This window comes from Castanea sativa, chromosome 11 (genome assembly GCF_040712315.1).
Source record: "Castanea sativa cultivar Marrone di Chiusa Pesio chromosome 11, ASM4071231v1".
In the NCBI taxonomy this organism is placed as follows: Eukaryota; Viridiplantae; Streptophyta; class Magnoliopsida; order Fagales; family Fagaceae; genus Castanea; species Castanea sativa.
In genome coordinates, this window is record NC_134023.1 from 41,601,620 (window position 1) to 41,614,254 (window position 12,635).

Here is a 12,635-nt window from a genome sequence, read left to right on the forward strand (position 1 = left end):
ATGTTTAACTGATGAAAATTTATACAAACGACCAAAAAAGAATCAAATCAAATTGCATATATGTATTAGTTAACAAACATATTATATACTATATCCCTTTACAAAAATAATTACATTATAGATTATACATATGTACACCTAAGCTACGCAGGTTCAATAGGCTCCAGTTAGCTCTAGTAAACTGATTGGTGTCTAGGTCTGATGATAAAGAGTTATCATCATGAGCAGAAGCCATAGGTTAAAACTCTCTAAAAAAAACAAGCTACGCAGTCCACAATTAGTATATATAGAATAGATCCTTTGATTTTTATTTTTTTTGGCTTTTTATATGTTGACACTTAAAGTTCTTCACATATTTTCACATTCTTTTGTTAGAATAAAGAAACCCAACTCAAAACAAACTCTAGTTAAATTACGTTAAATATTTTCTAAACAAATTCTAATTAATTGTATTGCATATTTTCTACAAATTTTCATTTTTTTTATTTCTTAATAAATATTTAATAGATATTATCGATAAATATTTTTCAATAAATCTTTTGAGCATCATATTATTATAAAATGATTGAGCATCATATTTATCATAAAATGAAAAAAAAAATTACTAATATGAATTATTTCTAATGTTGTCACATAAGAATTTAAAAGCCTACATTTTTTTTAAAATCATTTCTACAAATTTGGTTTTTAGAGTCAAATAATAGTATTAAACTATATTGGTATAAATTAATTATAATTCAAACCTTTTATAATAAAGTAAGCCAACACCATAGAAATTCGAATCAAATCACATTTTATTTTCTTAAAAAATTCTAATTATATTAGGTAGCTTAATTTCTAAGAATTCTCTAATTAGACTCTTTATTTTTTAATTTTTATATTATTTTATAGTTCTTATTTTTTAAATATATGTCATATATAAATATGTTTTGTTGAGCATTTTGTGCATTATACAGGTTAGGGACTAGTAATTCTTCTATTTTGACTTCTTTAACGTTGACATGTAAATTATTGAAAGGTATTTTTTTTTTAATTTAGTTTTTAGAGTTACAAAAAGAGCTAATTTGACTTCTTATTTTAATACTTATTAATTAATTATGTATCATATATATAATAAAAAAATATACATTATCAACCTTTCTCATACACTGAACAAAGATGACACTAATAGTAATATATATGAAACAAATTTATTTTTTATTTAAAAAAAATTATTTACAAAAGGTCTATTGAAGACCGAGCACTTAAATAATTATTTTTTAAATTATTTACAAAGGGCCAGTTGGTGCGCACAGAAGCTGGAAAAGGCTATTGTTTTCACAAGTGAGGCCGAGGAGCATGGGTCCACAATCAGCAAATCAAAGGAACTATAAACCGAGCAAGGAGCGGTCACATCCTGAGCGTTCATGAATCATGGCCTTCTCGTGATCACCCAATCAGTGCACTGTACCAATTACCAAATATGTCATTATTGTTTTTCAAGCCTATGTATCAAAAGGGTTTTGCTGTCAAAATAAGAGGGATTTGATCCATATTTTGCAAGACTGGACAGCCACTCCAGTTGCAGATAGCAGCCAGGAGAGTAATACATAAAATTTTTAGTTTCAGTCCCAAAAATAAAATGCAATTTTGACAGATTTCACCAAATGAACGTTTCTTAGGACCATCCTTTTATTCTATCCAGTTTCCAACTTCAATTAGCAACATAATCAGAAACCCAAAATGCAGTTTTGGTTAAAAGAATTGGTTTAGATACCAAACAGAAACAACTGCAACCAATATGAACAGAAGATGCACTGTACCTCCAAAGAGAAGCTAAAAAATAAAACACGCATATTCTTGAAGACCATCTCTAAGCATCAGCATAACCGAGGGCTTAAATTTTGTCATGTATTTCTTCTTTTTTTTTACTTTTTCCTTTTTCCCTTAAGGAAATCAACTAAACCTCCTTGTACACGATTGGTGTGAACTTATAATAATACAGAATGTACAGTCAATCAAAATCTATACAAAATTACAATCTTTCCAGGGTAGTCTTTCTGACGACTTCCAAAAACAGCCGCAGGGCTGTACTGCAATCTTTCATGTAATAAAATTTTAAAAAAAATCGCCATGCCCATCCCTCGGGAAAACCTACACCCATCAGTCAAGAAAGCGACTTGCAGCATCCGGTGATTCAGCAACTCGTGCTGCTTCGGCAATTCGAATTGCCATCATGGCTCTGTAAGTTGCTAAATCTGCATTCTCCATAAGAAATTGAGCCCTTTTACGTTTGAGAATGGCAAATTCCACAGATCTGTTTGCTGAGGCATTAGCTTCTTGAACTTTAAGCATGGCATTCTTTTCTTCCAAAGCATCTTGTTCAGCTGCCATTGCTGTACATCAATAGAAGACAGAATGCAGTTGTTAGGACAAAACATGTAATACAAGTACAGTGCAGATGCTCACAAAAAGACATGCACAGTAAAACTCAGTTTTCACTTTTTAAGTTTTAATATGGTTATTTCAACACTACCAATTACAATATCGCATCCAGGAGAGGACTGAAGATTTTGCAAACCAGTTTGCATGAGTTAGATCCATATATGTTGACTAGGTTTTAGATTAATTCAAAAGCTTAAAATTTAGCATAATAAAAGTCCAAAATACAAATTAAGAGAAAAGGCCAAAAAACTATATCAATCAGAACCAAACAAAACCCAAGAACATGGAAATGAAGCCTTGCTATTGGTTTCCCACCAAAAACAGAACAGTTCTGCGAAGTCACAAATCACAATAAAGTGTTTCGGGCAATTTGATCAAGGTTCACAACTCTAATTACATTAGCCAAAACAATCAATACACTTTCAGTGAGACCATTTTTGAATAACAATTAATTAACCGCCACAAGATTGAGAAATTTTATTAACCAGAATATTTTATATCCTATTTTCTCAAATTTTAACATAATTAAAATTAGAATAATTTTTTTTAAAGCATCACTAACAATATAACATACAACTGCACTCATAAAAAATTCTAAACAGCAGATATGTCTAATACTTTCCAAATAACACCATAGACAGTTAATTTAAAGGACAAGAAAAGTAATCCTAGTTCAACACCCTAATTTTGTCTTGTCACCTCAATATTGAATCCCAAATTTAACCAGGTATCAGGTACAGGAATGTTAAAACTTAAAATTGTATCAATTACCTTGCAAGATATACGGCTGTTTGCCTCTTCCAACTTGGCTTGGCTGTCGTTTTAATGATCTTCTCTTTCGTAAAATTGGCTTAGGGATCACTGGGGCCCTCTTGGGTTGATGACCCTGTATAGAAAAATCATTTACACTGATCAAATAACCTGTTCAACAGCAATTTATAAGCCAAAATTGGCATATGTACACCACAGAGAAGGGATGAAGAAGAGAGCTGGAAGGTAAGGGGGGAGGCAAGCAAAGGGCAGATCATCTCTCATGAATTACAGTATTAAATGAATATAAGAATTTCAAATATCCCTGGTTGATACACATAGGCTCCTTCAAGTGCAAAGCACTCTAGTGGCATATGCAACATCCATTTGCTATATTAGTGGACCAAGTTCATGGGACCACAGGAGAGCAGGAATTGTGGAAGTTCAATACTCATTTTTTTTTCCAAGAACACATTTCAAATGAAAGATGGTACACAAGATTGAAACATCTCAAATGTCCCTATTCAACTATCATGCAATATTTGTTTGCAAAAACATCAAATGGGGAAGAGATGGTTAATAATTATCTGAACAAAATGATAATTTACACCTTTTCAAACATATCTCCATTTTATGATCCTCTTATAACATTCTACAAAAATGAATAAAATAAAATTAAAAATAAAATTTTATTACATTCTGCTATCAGAAGCTCAACTTCAATCCAAGCCAGAACTGGACCCTTTTTTTATTAGAATTACAACATAAGCTGACTAAATTGAATCACACATCAACCCACAAAGAGAGAGAGAGAGAGAGAGAGAGAGAGAGAGAGTTAGAGATTTAATCATTAAAGAAAAACTTATAACATTATACTATGATAAAATGGTACAAACAGAAACACTGGTTCTACAAATCTAACCAACAAATAATATAACCCATGCCCAAAGCACAAATAAATCTTTTGCGTAAGTAACACATTGCCAATATGAAATGAGATATCTTAAACATAATGGTGCTTTTACCTGAAAACACCTAACCAGCGCTGAGCGCTTTTGCTTCCGTTTCCTCATCCAGTAATTATACACAGCTACAACTACTTCACTCCTAGCCAGATCTAGACAAAGATTAGCGGCTGCTTTCTCATCGGGGAAATCTTCTGGACTACAATAATTAGCCTTCTCAAATGCATCAACCATTAACTCAAAATTATTCTCAGAAACATGCTGATGAAGCTCATTCTGTGTAAAAGATTCATTATTGAATTTCTCTAGCCAAATCTCATCTTCAGAATCCATGTCATAATTTGCCGTCCTCCTTGCTAAAGCTCTAGACACTTCATCATATTCTGTAGAGATATATGAATTTGGTCGGCAAAAGGGAATATCATTTCTATTCCCATAGTCTAAGACTTCCAAAACCCCAGGCACGGGAATGTTTTTAACAGTTGGAGCCATACCATTACGGTCTGAACATTCCTTGTAAAGATCCTTGAAAATACACCAGTCCTGTCGAATGGGAAACTCTAGCTTCCAACCATTATCCAAATTCCATATTACTGCATTGGTGAAACGATTGCAAGAAGAAGAGGGCTTCATAATTTTTTCAGCCTTTTGGGTATATCTTGTCAATCCATCTTTCTTGACTACAAAAACCCACTCCCTTGAAGAGGAGACTTCTAACATGACATTCACCCCTTCTTCCCGGTAACACCTGTCTGACTCAATCACCAATATATTTGCGGAGCAGGAAGATGACTCTATCTCACGTGTGGATCCCAATGTGGTAGAATTCATGTCTTTATCTTGTCGTGCAGAGGCAATCCGAACTGAACTCCTACACTTACCATTAGTCACCACAGAAGAGAAAGGTGAGCCATTTCTCCTACTATTGATTACATCGGAAGCTAGGGCTCCACCAGATTTGTGCATACCCACCATTAAAGGATTTCTAGCACTCCTCCTCCTCCTCGTTGAGCTTCTCCTCTTCCGAATACCACGAGAATTTAAACCATTTCTGTATTGTGCGGTTCGACCAGCTAATTTTGAAGCTCGAACAGACGGATGTAAGATCGACCTGCTCTCAGTGTTACGAACTTCATGCACAATGTTTTTGTTTTCCAAAGAATCTCTCGCAGGGGGGACACCTTCAGACACATCTCTGTCAGAAGTGATGATCAAATGGTGTTGTTCTTCGCTCTCATCTTCTTCACTGTCGGTCATTGTGTCGGAATCCGTGTCCATATTAATCAACTTATATACAATGACATAATTCCGACACTCAAACCTCAGAAACATCCCATAATACATGTACATGAAACAACGAGGAACTGCAGAAAAATCCACAGAAAACATGGGTATATGCTCCAAGGTCCCAAAAAACTTGCATATTCCAGAGACACTAGAGGTAGGAGGATCCTGAAAGAACACACCAAAAAAAAAAAAAAAACACAGAACAAATAAGCCTAAAGCACATATTCAAATCAAATTCTCAACTTTATAAAAGTAAATGACAAAAGCATAATAACATTATTCAAATCAGATTCCCCCATCAACTTAACCTACTATTACCGTAATTTATTTTTTTTGGAACAGTAGTACTATTACCATGATAATGAATACAAAATTGAATAGTTCACAACTATTATCAACTATAAACAAGAATGCAGTTCAGTTCATTTTTCTTCACGAAAAGTTGAAACTTGAAACTACCCATGTCGTGTTACAATTGAAAAGGAACAAAAAATAAACCGACATTAATTCAAGTTTTACCTATTGGAATCAGAATCAAAGCAACTACTTACCGTCGAGAATCGGATTCCCCGCGAAGCATAGACGCCTGTAATCGGCTCTGTGCACAGGAATTTCAAAAGCTGAGACAATGTCAGCCTTGTCCTCCTCATGTACTTCAAAACCGTACACAAAAACCTTGCTAAAAACCCATCATCATCATCATCGTCATTGTCATCGCGCCCACTACCCACAACAGTAACAGAAAGCTTGGGACGCGGAATGACCCACTCCTCGCTACCATCGTCAGCCTTCCTCCGCTGCCTTCGAGCGAATTGAATTCCATACATCTTATCATTGTCCGAATTTCTCCTCCTCTTTCTGCTGTACACAACCCCAAACATCTTATCCACACTCTCCTCAACCTTCACCGCCTTCCTGCTCCTCTTCTTCGGCTTTTCGATTTCGCAATCAACGGCGGCGCCTGCTGCTGCCGCCGCGTCTGTGGCGACATTTGGGGCGGCGACTACTCTCTTGACGTCGCCGCCGTGGGACCAGGAGGAGGTCTGCTTGAAGGGGAGGGCGGCGGCGGCGGTGCTGTTGTTTGGGGAGCTCTTGATGATTTTGAACCACTCGTCGCCGCCGTCTCCGCCGCCGCCGCTGCCGCCTCTCCTGACCTTGGAGGAGTCGCTGGATTCGGGCCAAAGGCGTCGGCCTGACCGGAGAACCCTGCCGCCGTCTTTCACCACATTCACGACGTTAAACACCCTCGTAGTCCGCCGCATCCCTACCGACGGCATTGCCGTTCGGTTCCCTATCGAATCGGCACGAGTCGTGGCTCAATTACAAAATCCGGATTCTCTCGACTCGCTGAGTCTCCCCTCCGAGTTGACTCAGCACAAACAAACACACAAAGACTCGACTCGGACTGGGACTCGGACTCTTTTGAGCCTCGACTCTTTCAGCGCATACTGAGCAATTTTGCCAAAAGCGAAAGAAAACGTGTACGGAATTATCGGAGAGAGAGAAAAGGCTAGAGACTCGCCGATTCCATGAACGAAAACCACCACACAGAGATTTCTCAGACTCGGACTCACCAACTCGGTTTCGGATCGGAGTCGGATCCGGACCCAAATAGTTCAAAAATATTAAAAAAAGAAGATAACCAACAAACAAACACTAAATAGAAAGAAGAAAAACACACTACCATACAAAGAACCGTTTCACGAATCGGGTTCCGATCAACTCAGATTTTACAAAAAAGATACATCTAATTCTATAATAACAAGACATGAAGATTACAAAAATTACACAAATAATTTATATTTTTTGAGAAAAAAAATTAAAGAAATATCTAAAAGCCTAAGATCTGAGAAAAGATAAAGAGAGAGAGAGAGATCGAAGATCGGAGAGTTATGGCGGTTCACGAAGTTTATGTGAGAGAGAGGGAGAGACTGAGAGAGTATCGGCTAGGGTTTATGATAAAAACCACAAAGGAGGGAAGAGAGATTGGGTAACAACTAACAACTACGCCGACTAATATGGACCGTTGGATTGGGAGAAAGGACGGTCCTGATCTTTTTTGAATTATATATATTAAAAGAAGTGTGAAATTTGGTTCGATGGCTCCAAAGACCCACCAAGAGAGAGAGAGCTTTGAGAGAGAGAGAGTTTGTGTGTGTGTGAGAAATTGTGGATATTTTTATGGATTTATTAACGTGAGTGAAAAGACAAAAATGGACGTGATGTGATGGCGTGGCAGGTTGGGACCCACAAAAGAGTGTAGAGTAGACGAAAAAAGAGAGGGAATTTTTGGATTTGAGGATGGGGTTTTTGGTCTTTTTGAGATGTGGAAAAAAGGCTATTAATATTTTTTAAATAAATGTGGGGGGTGAAAACTTAAAAGCGGCGAGTATAGCTGCAGTAAAATCGGGGTGGTAAAATCGGGGTTAGTAGACACTATGACTTATATACAGTTGTAAAAATTTGAAGGGGTAAAAGTCTTGAAAGGGTAAAAAAAGGGTTGAAATAATTTAAGGCTGCTTGCTATACCAAATAAACACATGACCTATATCTTTCAAAAAAAAAAAAAAAAAAAAAACACATGGCCAATAGGAGAATAGCCGTATCGTAGTATATAACCGTTACAGCCTTTACAGCCTAGCTTACACCAACACATACCAAAAAAAATTAACTATCCAAGATTTTTTTTTCCTTTTTTAAAAAATTGATATTTAATAGTGGGTAAAAAATTTGGAGGCAATAGCCGCAATACCATCCAAATAACAAAGAGAAAAATAGACCAAGCTTGAATGGCAATTTGGCACCTACTCTATACTCTACTTTCTGTGTTGCAGGTTGAACCAGTCTCTGTCCTTGTCTCCCTGAAAAAGAATAGACAAAGAAAGAAAAAAAAAATACAAGCAGAGGAAAGGAATGGACTGGGGATCCAGCTGTGCATTTATGTGGTGCCCATCTACATTCATAAATAGCTATCACATTTACATTTAATGATACTATGTGAATTTTTTTAAAAAAAATACTATATATTTTTAACATAAAAAAGAAAAAAAAAAAAAAGATAAAGTTATAAAAAAATTTTGATAGTAGGATATATTTAAAAGGGTCTAAATCTTTGGGTATATTCAAAAGGATATAACTCTTGGTTACATAATACAGGCTTTTAAATTTTTTTAACTCACACTCATTTTTCAATATGGGATTAATCCATTGTTTTTTCTTTTGAGAACACTAAATATTTTTAACACACACAAAAAAGGGAAAAACATCTTTAAAAAATTGATAATACTGTATATTCAAAAGAATCTAACTTTTGAATACACAGTACACTATGTGGATATAGTTACACAAAATTTGACATTTGTTAACATGCCAAAATGTTAGTGATAAGATTAAAAAAAGTGATATATAAAATAGATTTAGATAAGAATTACTACAAGTTTGCAAACTGACGGATAAATGAGTTACTTTTCAGCTAAAATATAATTTTAGGTTTGATGCAAAATAGCAAAAGAAACAGATTTTTGTTTTTTTTTTTAATTATTGCGAATAAAAATTGTGTTTTACATGGAGGAATAAAGTTACTGAGGAAATACTTATTAGTTACAATTAGTAAAAGTTAAAAAATATATAAAAATGTGTAATATTATTTAAAAATTAAAAATTATTATTTAACCAAATACCCCTAAATTGTTCAAGAGAGACAGAGAACTTTAGGAAAAGAAAATACGTTGCGCTTTCATGAAAGTCAAAAGTGTCTAGACCTAACAACTTTTATCGTTGGTAGCACTTTAAAGCGGGAAAACGGGCTCTATATTAATATTCTGCCACTTTCAAGGAAAGTTTTGTACACCAGCCAATGTCACATCACAAGGAAAAAGAAAATTACACTCTTCTTTGCTAACATAAAAGAAACCTTCAAATTTATCATATATCCTTTTTTTTTTTTTTTAGGGGTAAATTTTAAAAATTTAACCGTTGAATTTCATGTTCCTTATGTTCCTAACATGCATATCAAATTTTGTTCAAATCGGATTTTATTTACTATTTGATCAATGAACTTATTTTTCATACACAATTTTAGATTACAAAAACTTGAAATTTTAACATTTTTTTGATGACATAGCAATTGAATTTTTATTTTCTTGAAATTTTGCAAGCATGAATAATATAATAAGAACATGCAATCTAACGGTTAGATTTTCAAATTTCACACTCAATATAAAAATATTTGATAAATTTAAAGGGTTTATCTCCAAACTAGTTTGGAGAGAAATTTTTTCCCTTCTTCACATACATTTTTTCCACACCCAGTAGGCCATAAATAAAGGGTCAAGATTTAGCCAAAAAAGAAAATAATAATAATAATAATAATAAAGAGTCAAAGAGTCGTAACATAACACATAACCAACCTTCCCCCCAAAAAGAGACCATACTTAATGCAGTCATGCAAATTCTCTATGTAGGTTTACTAAATGCTTAGGCTATGTTTGTTTTAGCTATAAAAGAAATTGGGAAAACATTTTACACCATGCTTACCGTCTAGAATGGTCAGAAAATTCGATCAAACGAACAATTATTTGCTTTGACTGTAAAATAGGGGGGTGCCTAAAGTGTAACATACTTTACACTTCAATTTTACCTTCAAGCTAATTCTATAGGCCTACCCACACTGAGAGAGAGAGAGAGAGAGAGAGAGAGAGAGAGAGAGAGAGAGAGAGAGAGAGAGAGAGAGAGAGAGAGAGAGAGAGAGAGAGAGAGAGAGAGAGAGAGAGAGAGAGATCGCCCACTTGAACTCGAGCTCAGGTCCATCATCGTTTGTGATCGTGCCTATCACCGTCGATCAAGGTAAACTCCGAAGCCCTCTTCCTACTTCATTCTCCCCCTTCCTCCCTCCCCATCCTTCTGTCTCCCTCTTCCTCCCATACCGATCTAACCTCCTCTCTCTACCCTTTTGTCCTCCCTTCCTCCCTCCCCAATCTGCCCTCTTCGGCTTTTTGGTTTGGATTTTTTTTTTTTTTTTGGTTTGATTATGAATAATATTTGTTCTTGGGTTACGGAGGATTGGTGGTTGAGGGCATTTGTGAGTTTCAGTGGTGGTGGGTTGTGGTAAATGGGTTCTGTTCTGATTTTGATTATGAGATTCATGGGTTTTGATTTTGATTATGATTGTTTCTAGTTAATTGGTTATGTGATGGTTGATGATGGCTAGTAGTAGCTGGGTTTATGGTAGTGACTGTGGTGGCTAGGTTTATAGAAATTGGTTTCACATGCAAAACCAAACATAGGAAATAATTTTCCGGCATATTTTCCACAACACAAACAAACAACTGAAAGTATTTTCCCTTACATAAATATTTTCACTTGAAAACATTTTACACTTAGAAAATATTTTACATAGAGTCAAACACAGCCTTAGTAGTTACATTTAAATTCATAAAATAACTACTTTTATAATAATTCAATAGTTAAATGGGGTGGAAGGATTTGAATCCTAGATATCTCTGCCAAAAATATCAAGAAACGTCAGCTGAGCACTTGAGCTACCAAACTATCAACGGGTTTGGAACATGAATACTTAAGAATATTTCAAATGTTTCAAGATAGGTAGGGTAGAATACTCGATGTTAATTACATGTTTTCCGAAGATTTTATGATATGCAATATATCGTGGACAGTGCTGAGTGCTGATCTCTAAGACATTCATCATTTGTGACCTCTAAGACTGTCATCATCACTTTTCTTTCCTCCTTTTGGTAAATCTAAAAAACAATATTATTGAACTCACTTTTTCAATTAAGTATGGATTCCTGGGTAATCTTAAGAATCAATCAAATCTGTGAAGGATCATGAACTTTTTATAAAAATTAAAGCTTACAAAAAGGGGAAAAAGAAAGGTAGTTAATTCATCATGTCGACCAATAATCAATTGGTCCAGAGACTAACAAGAAACAGGGAACCTAAGTAATCAAAATTTTTAGCAACGAGTTTCGTTCTGATAAACCACCGAGGAAAATACAATCATCTATAGTCTAGGCTAGGCATTTCGTGTCCACCAACTGTTTTCTCTGCGGTTCTTCCAGAAGACAAGTATTTATTCAAGAACACATTTCACGGCAGAGTTTTATTTTTCTTGATATAACAAGTAATATATTTAGTGTCAATGGAGCCCAAAGGAAACACATAAAAGACAAACTGTCTGAAATCTGAGTGCAGCAACCTTCCTTAAGTACAATAATAACTAATAATGTTTGCATGAAAAGGCTGGGACCAGTAATCTAAGAGGCCACGCTTAAAAAGATTTCAAGGGCAAACTGAAGAACTTAGCTTTATTTTTACTATGGTACTTTGAGAAATCAAAGAGTCTAATATCTACGATAGTGTATTTAGAGTGAGAGAAATGCTAGATGCTTTGAGGAATGTGAACGGTCCTTTGCTAGAGATTAAGTCATTTTTCTTATATGCTCTCCTTGTTTGGAGTGTGGCTTTGTCACATTTTTCTTCTATTTTCTGTTATGTTTTACATGATCATTGTAATCTTGGTTCTTGATTATTGCCCCCACAATACATCCCCAATACACTCGGGTTGACTATTTTTTATTAATAAAAGTTTTCGTTATCTATCAAAAAATAAAAAATAAAAACCTACAATTTATAGTTTTTTTTTTGAAAAGAAATATCCTACAATTTGTTTGTCTTTGCATCACCTGAAGCTATGAGTTGTCCAAATCCCACCCCACCCCACCAATTTGCAACCTGAGTCAAGACCTAAAACTATGTACACAAATGTATGCAAGTGTGAGTTTGTGTGTGATGAGCTCATGCACTAAATGCACACATAAGCCAAATTATAGAAGACCACCCCAATTGAGGTGTAATGTGAGACTCAGAGTCCCCTTTCTCTGGTGAATGCAATTACCACATCAGAGAGAGCCGCAACCCATAGTAGACAAGTGGGGAAGAAATGAAAGCAATTTTAGCTTTTAAAAAGGTTCCATGGTTCATGTTTCATGTTCTACTGGCATACAGGAAATTGGAGTGGAAGTCATATATTTACTGATCTGTGGATTTCAAACATTCTCCTAGCTTAATGTAAGAACAAAAATGAGTTGCTTTCATTGAAAAAGAAAAGAAAAAAAAACTTTCCATTGACTAACAGGAGTGGAGCCATTTCATTCATGACATGCCATGTAATGAATGATATTTAGTGGA

General features: G+C 35.1%; 1 protein-coding gene across 1 annotated transcript; it reads right to left on the bottom strand.

Moving 5' to 3' along the window:
* Nucleotides 1-1,836: 1,836 nt before the first annotated feature.
* On the bottom strand, nucleotides 1,837-7,582 carry LOC142615438 (uncharacterized). Its single transcript, XM_075788181.1, has 4 exons — nucleotides 5,978-7,582; nucleotides 4,200-5,591; nucleotides 3,196-3,310; nucleotides 1,837-2,375 (listed from the first exon to the last, which is right to left on the bottom strand). The coding sequence occupies exons 1-4, from the start codon at nucleotides 6,701-6,703 to the stop codon at nucleotides 2,143-2,145; spliced, it is 2,466 nt and encodes an 821-aa protein (XP_075644296.1). The 5' UTR covers nucleotides 6,704-7,582; the 3' UTR covers nucleotides 1,837-2,142.
* Between the last annotated feature and the right edge of the window lie 5,053 nt (nucleotides 7,583-12,635).

Excerpts from the sequence above, each read along its gene's own strand:
- LOC142615438 (XM_075788181.1), bottom strand. The coding sequence starts at position 6,703 with ATGCCGTCGGTAGGGATGCGGCGGACTACGAGGGTGTTTAACGTCGTG. Across the intron at positions 3,311-4,199 it reads CGCTGGTTAGGTGTTTTCAG|GGTCATCAACCCAAGAGGGC; the intron begins GTAAAAGCACCA and ends TTTTCTATACAG. Across the intron at positions 2,376-3,195 it reads ACAGCCGTATATCTTGCAAG|CAATGGCAGCTGAACAAGAT; the intron begins GTAATTGATACA and ends ATTGATGTACAG.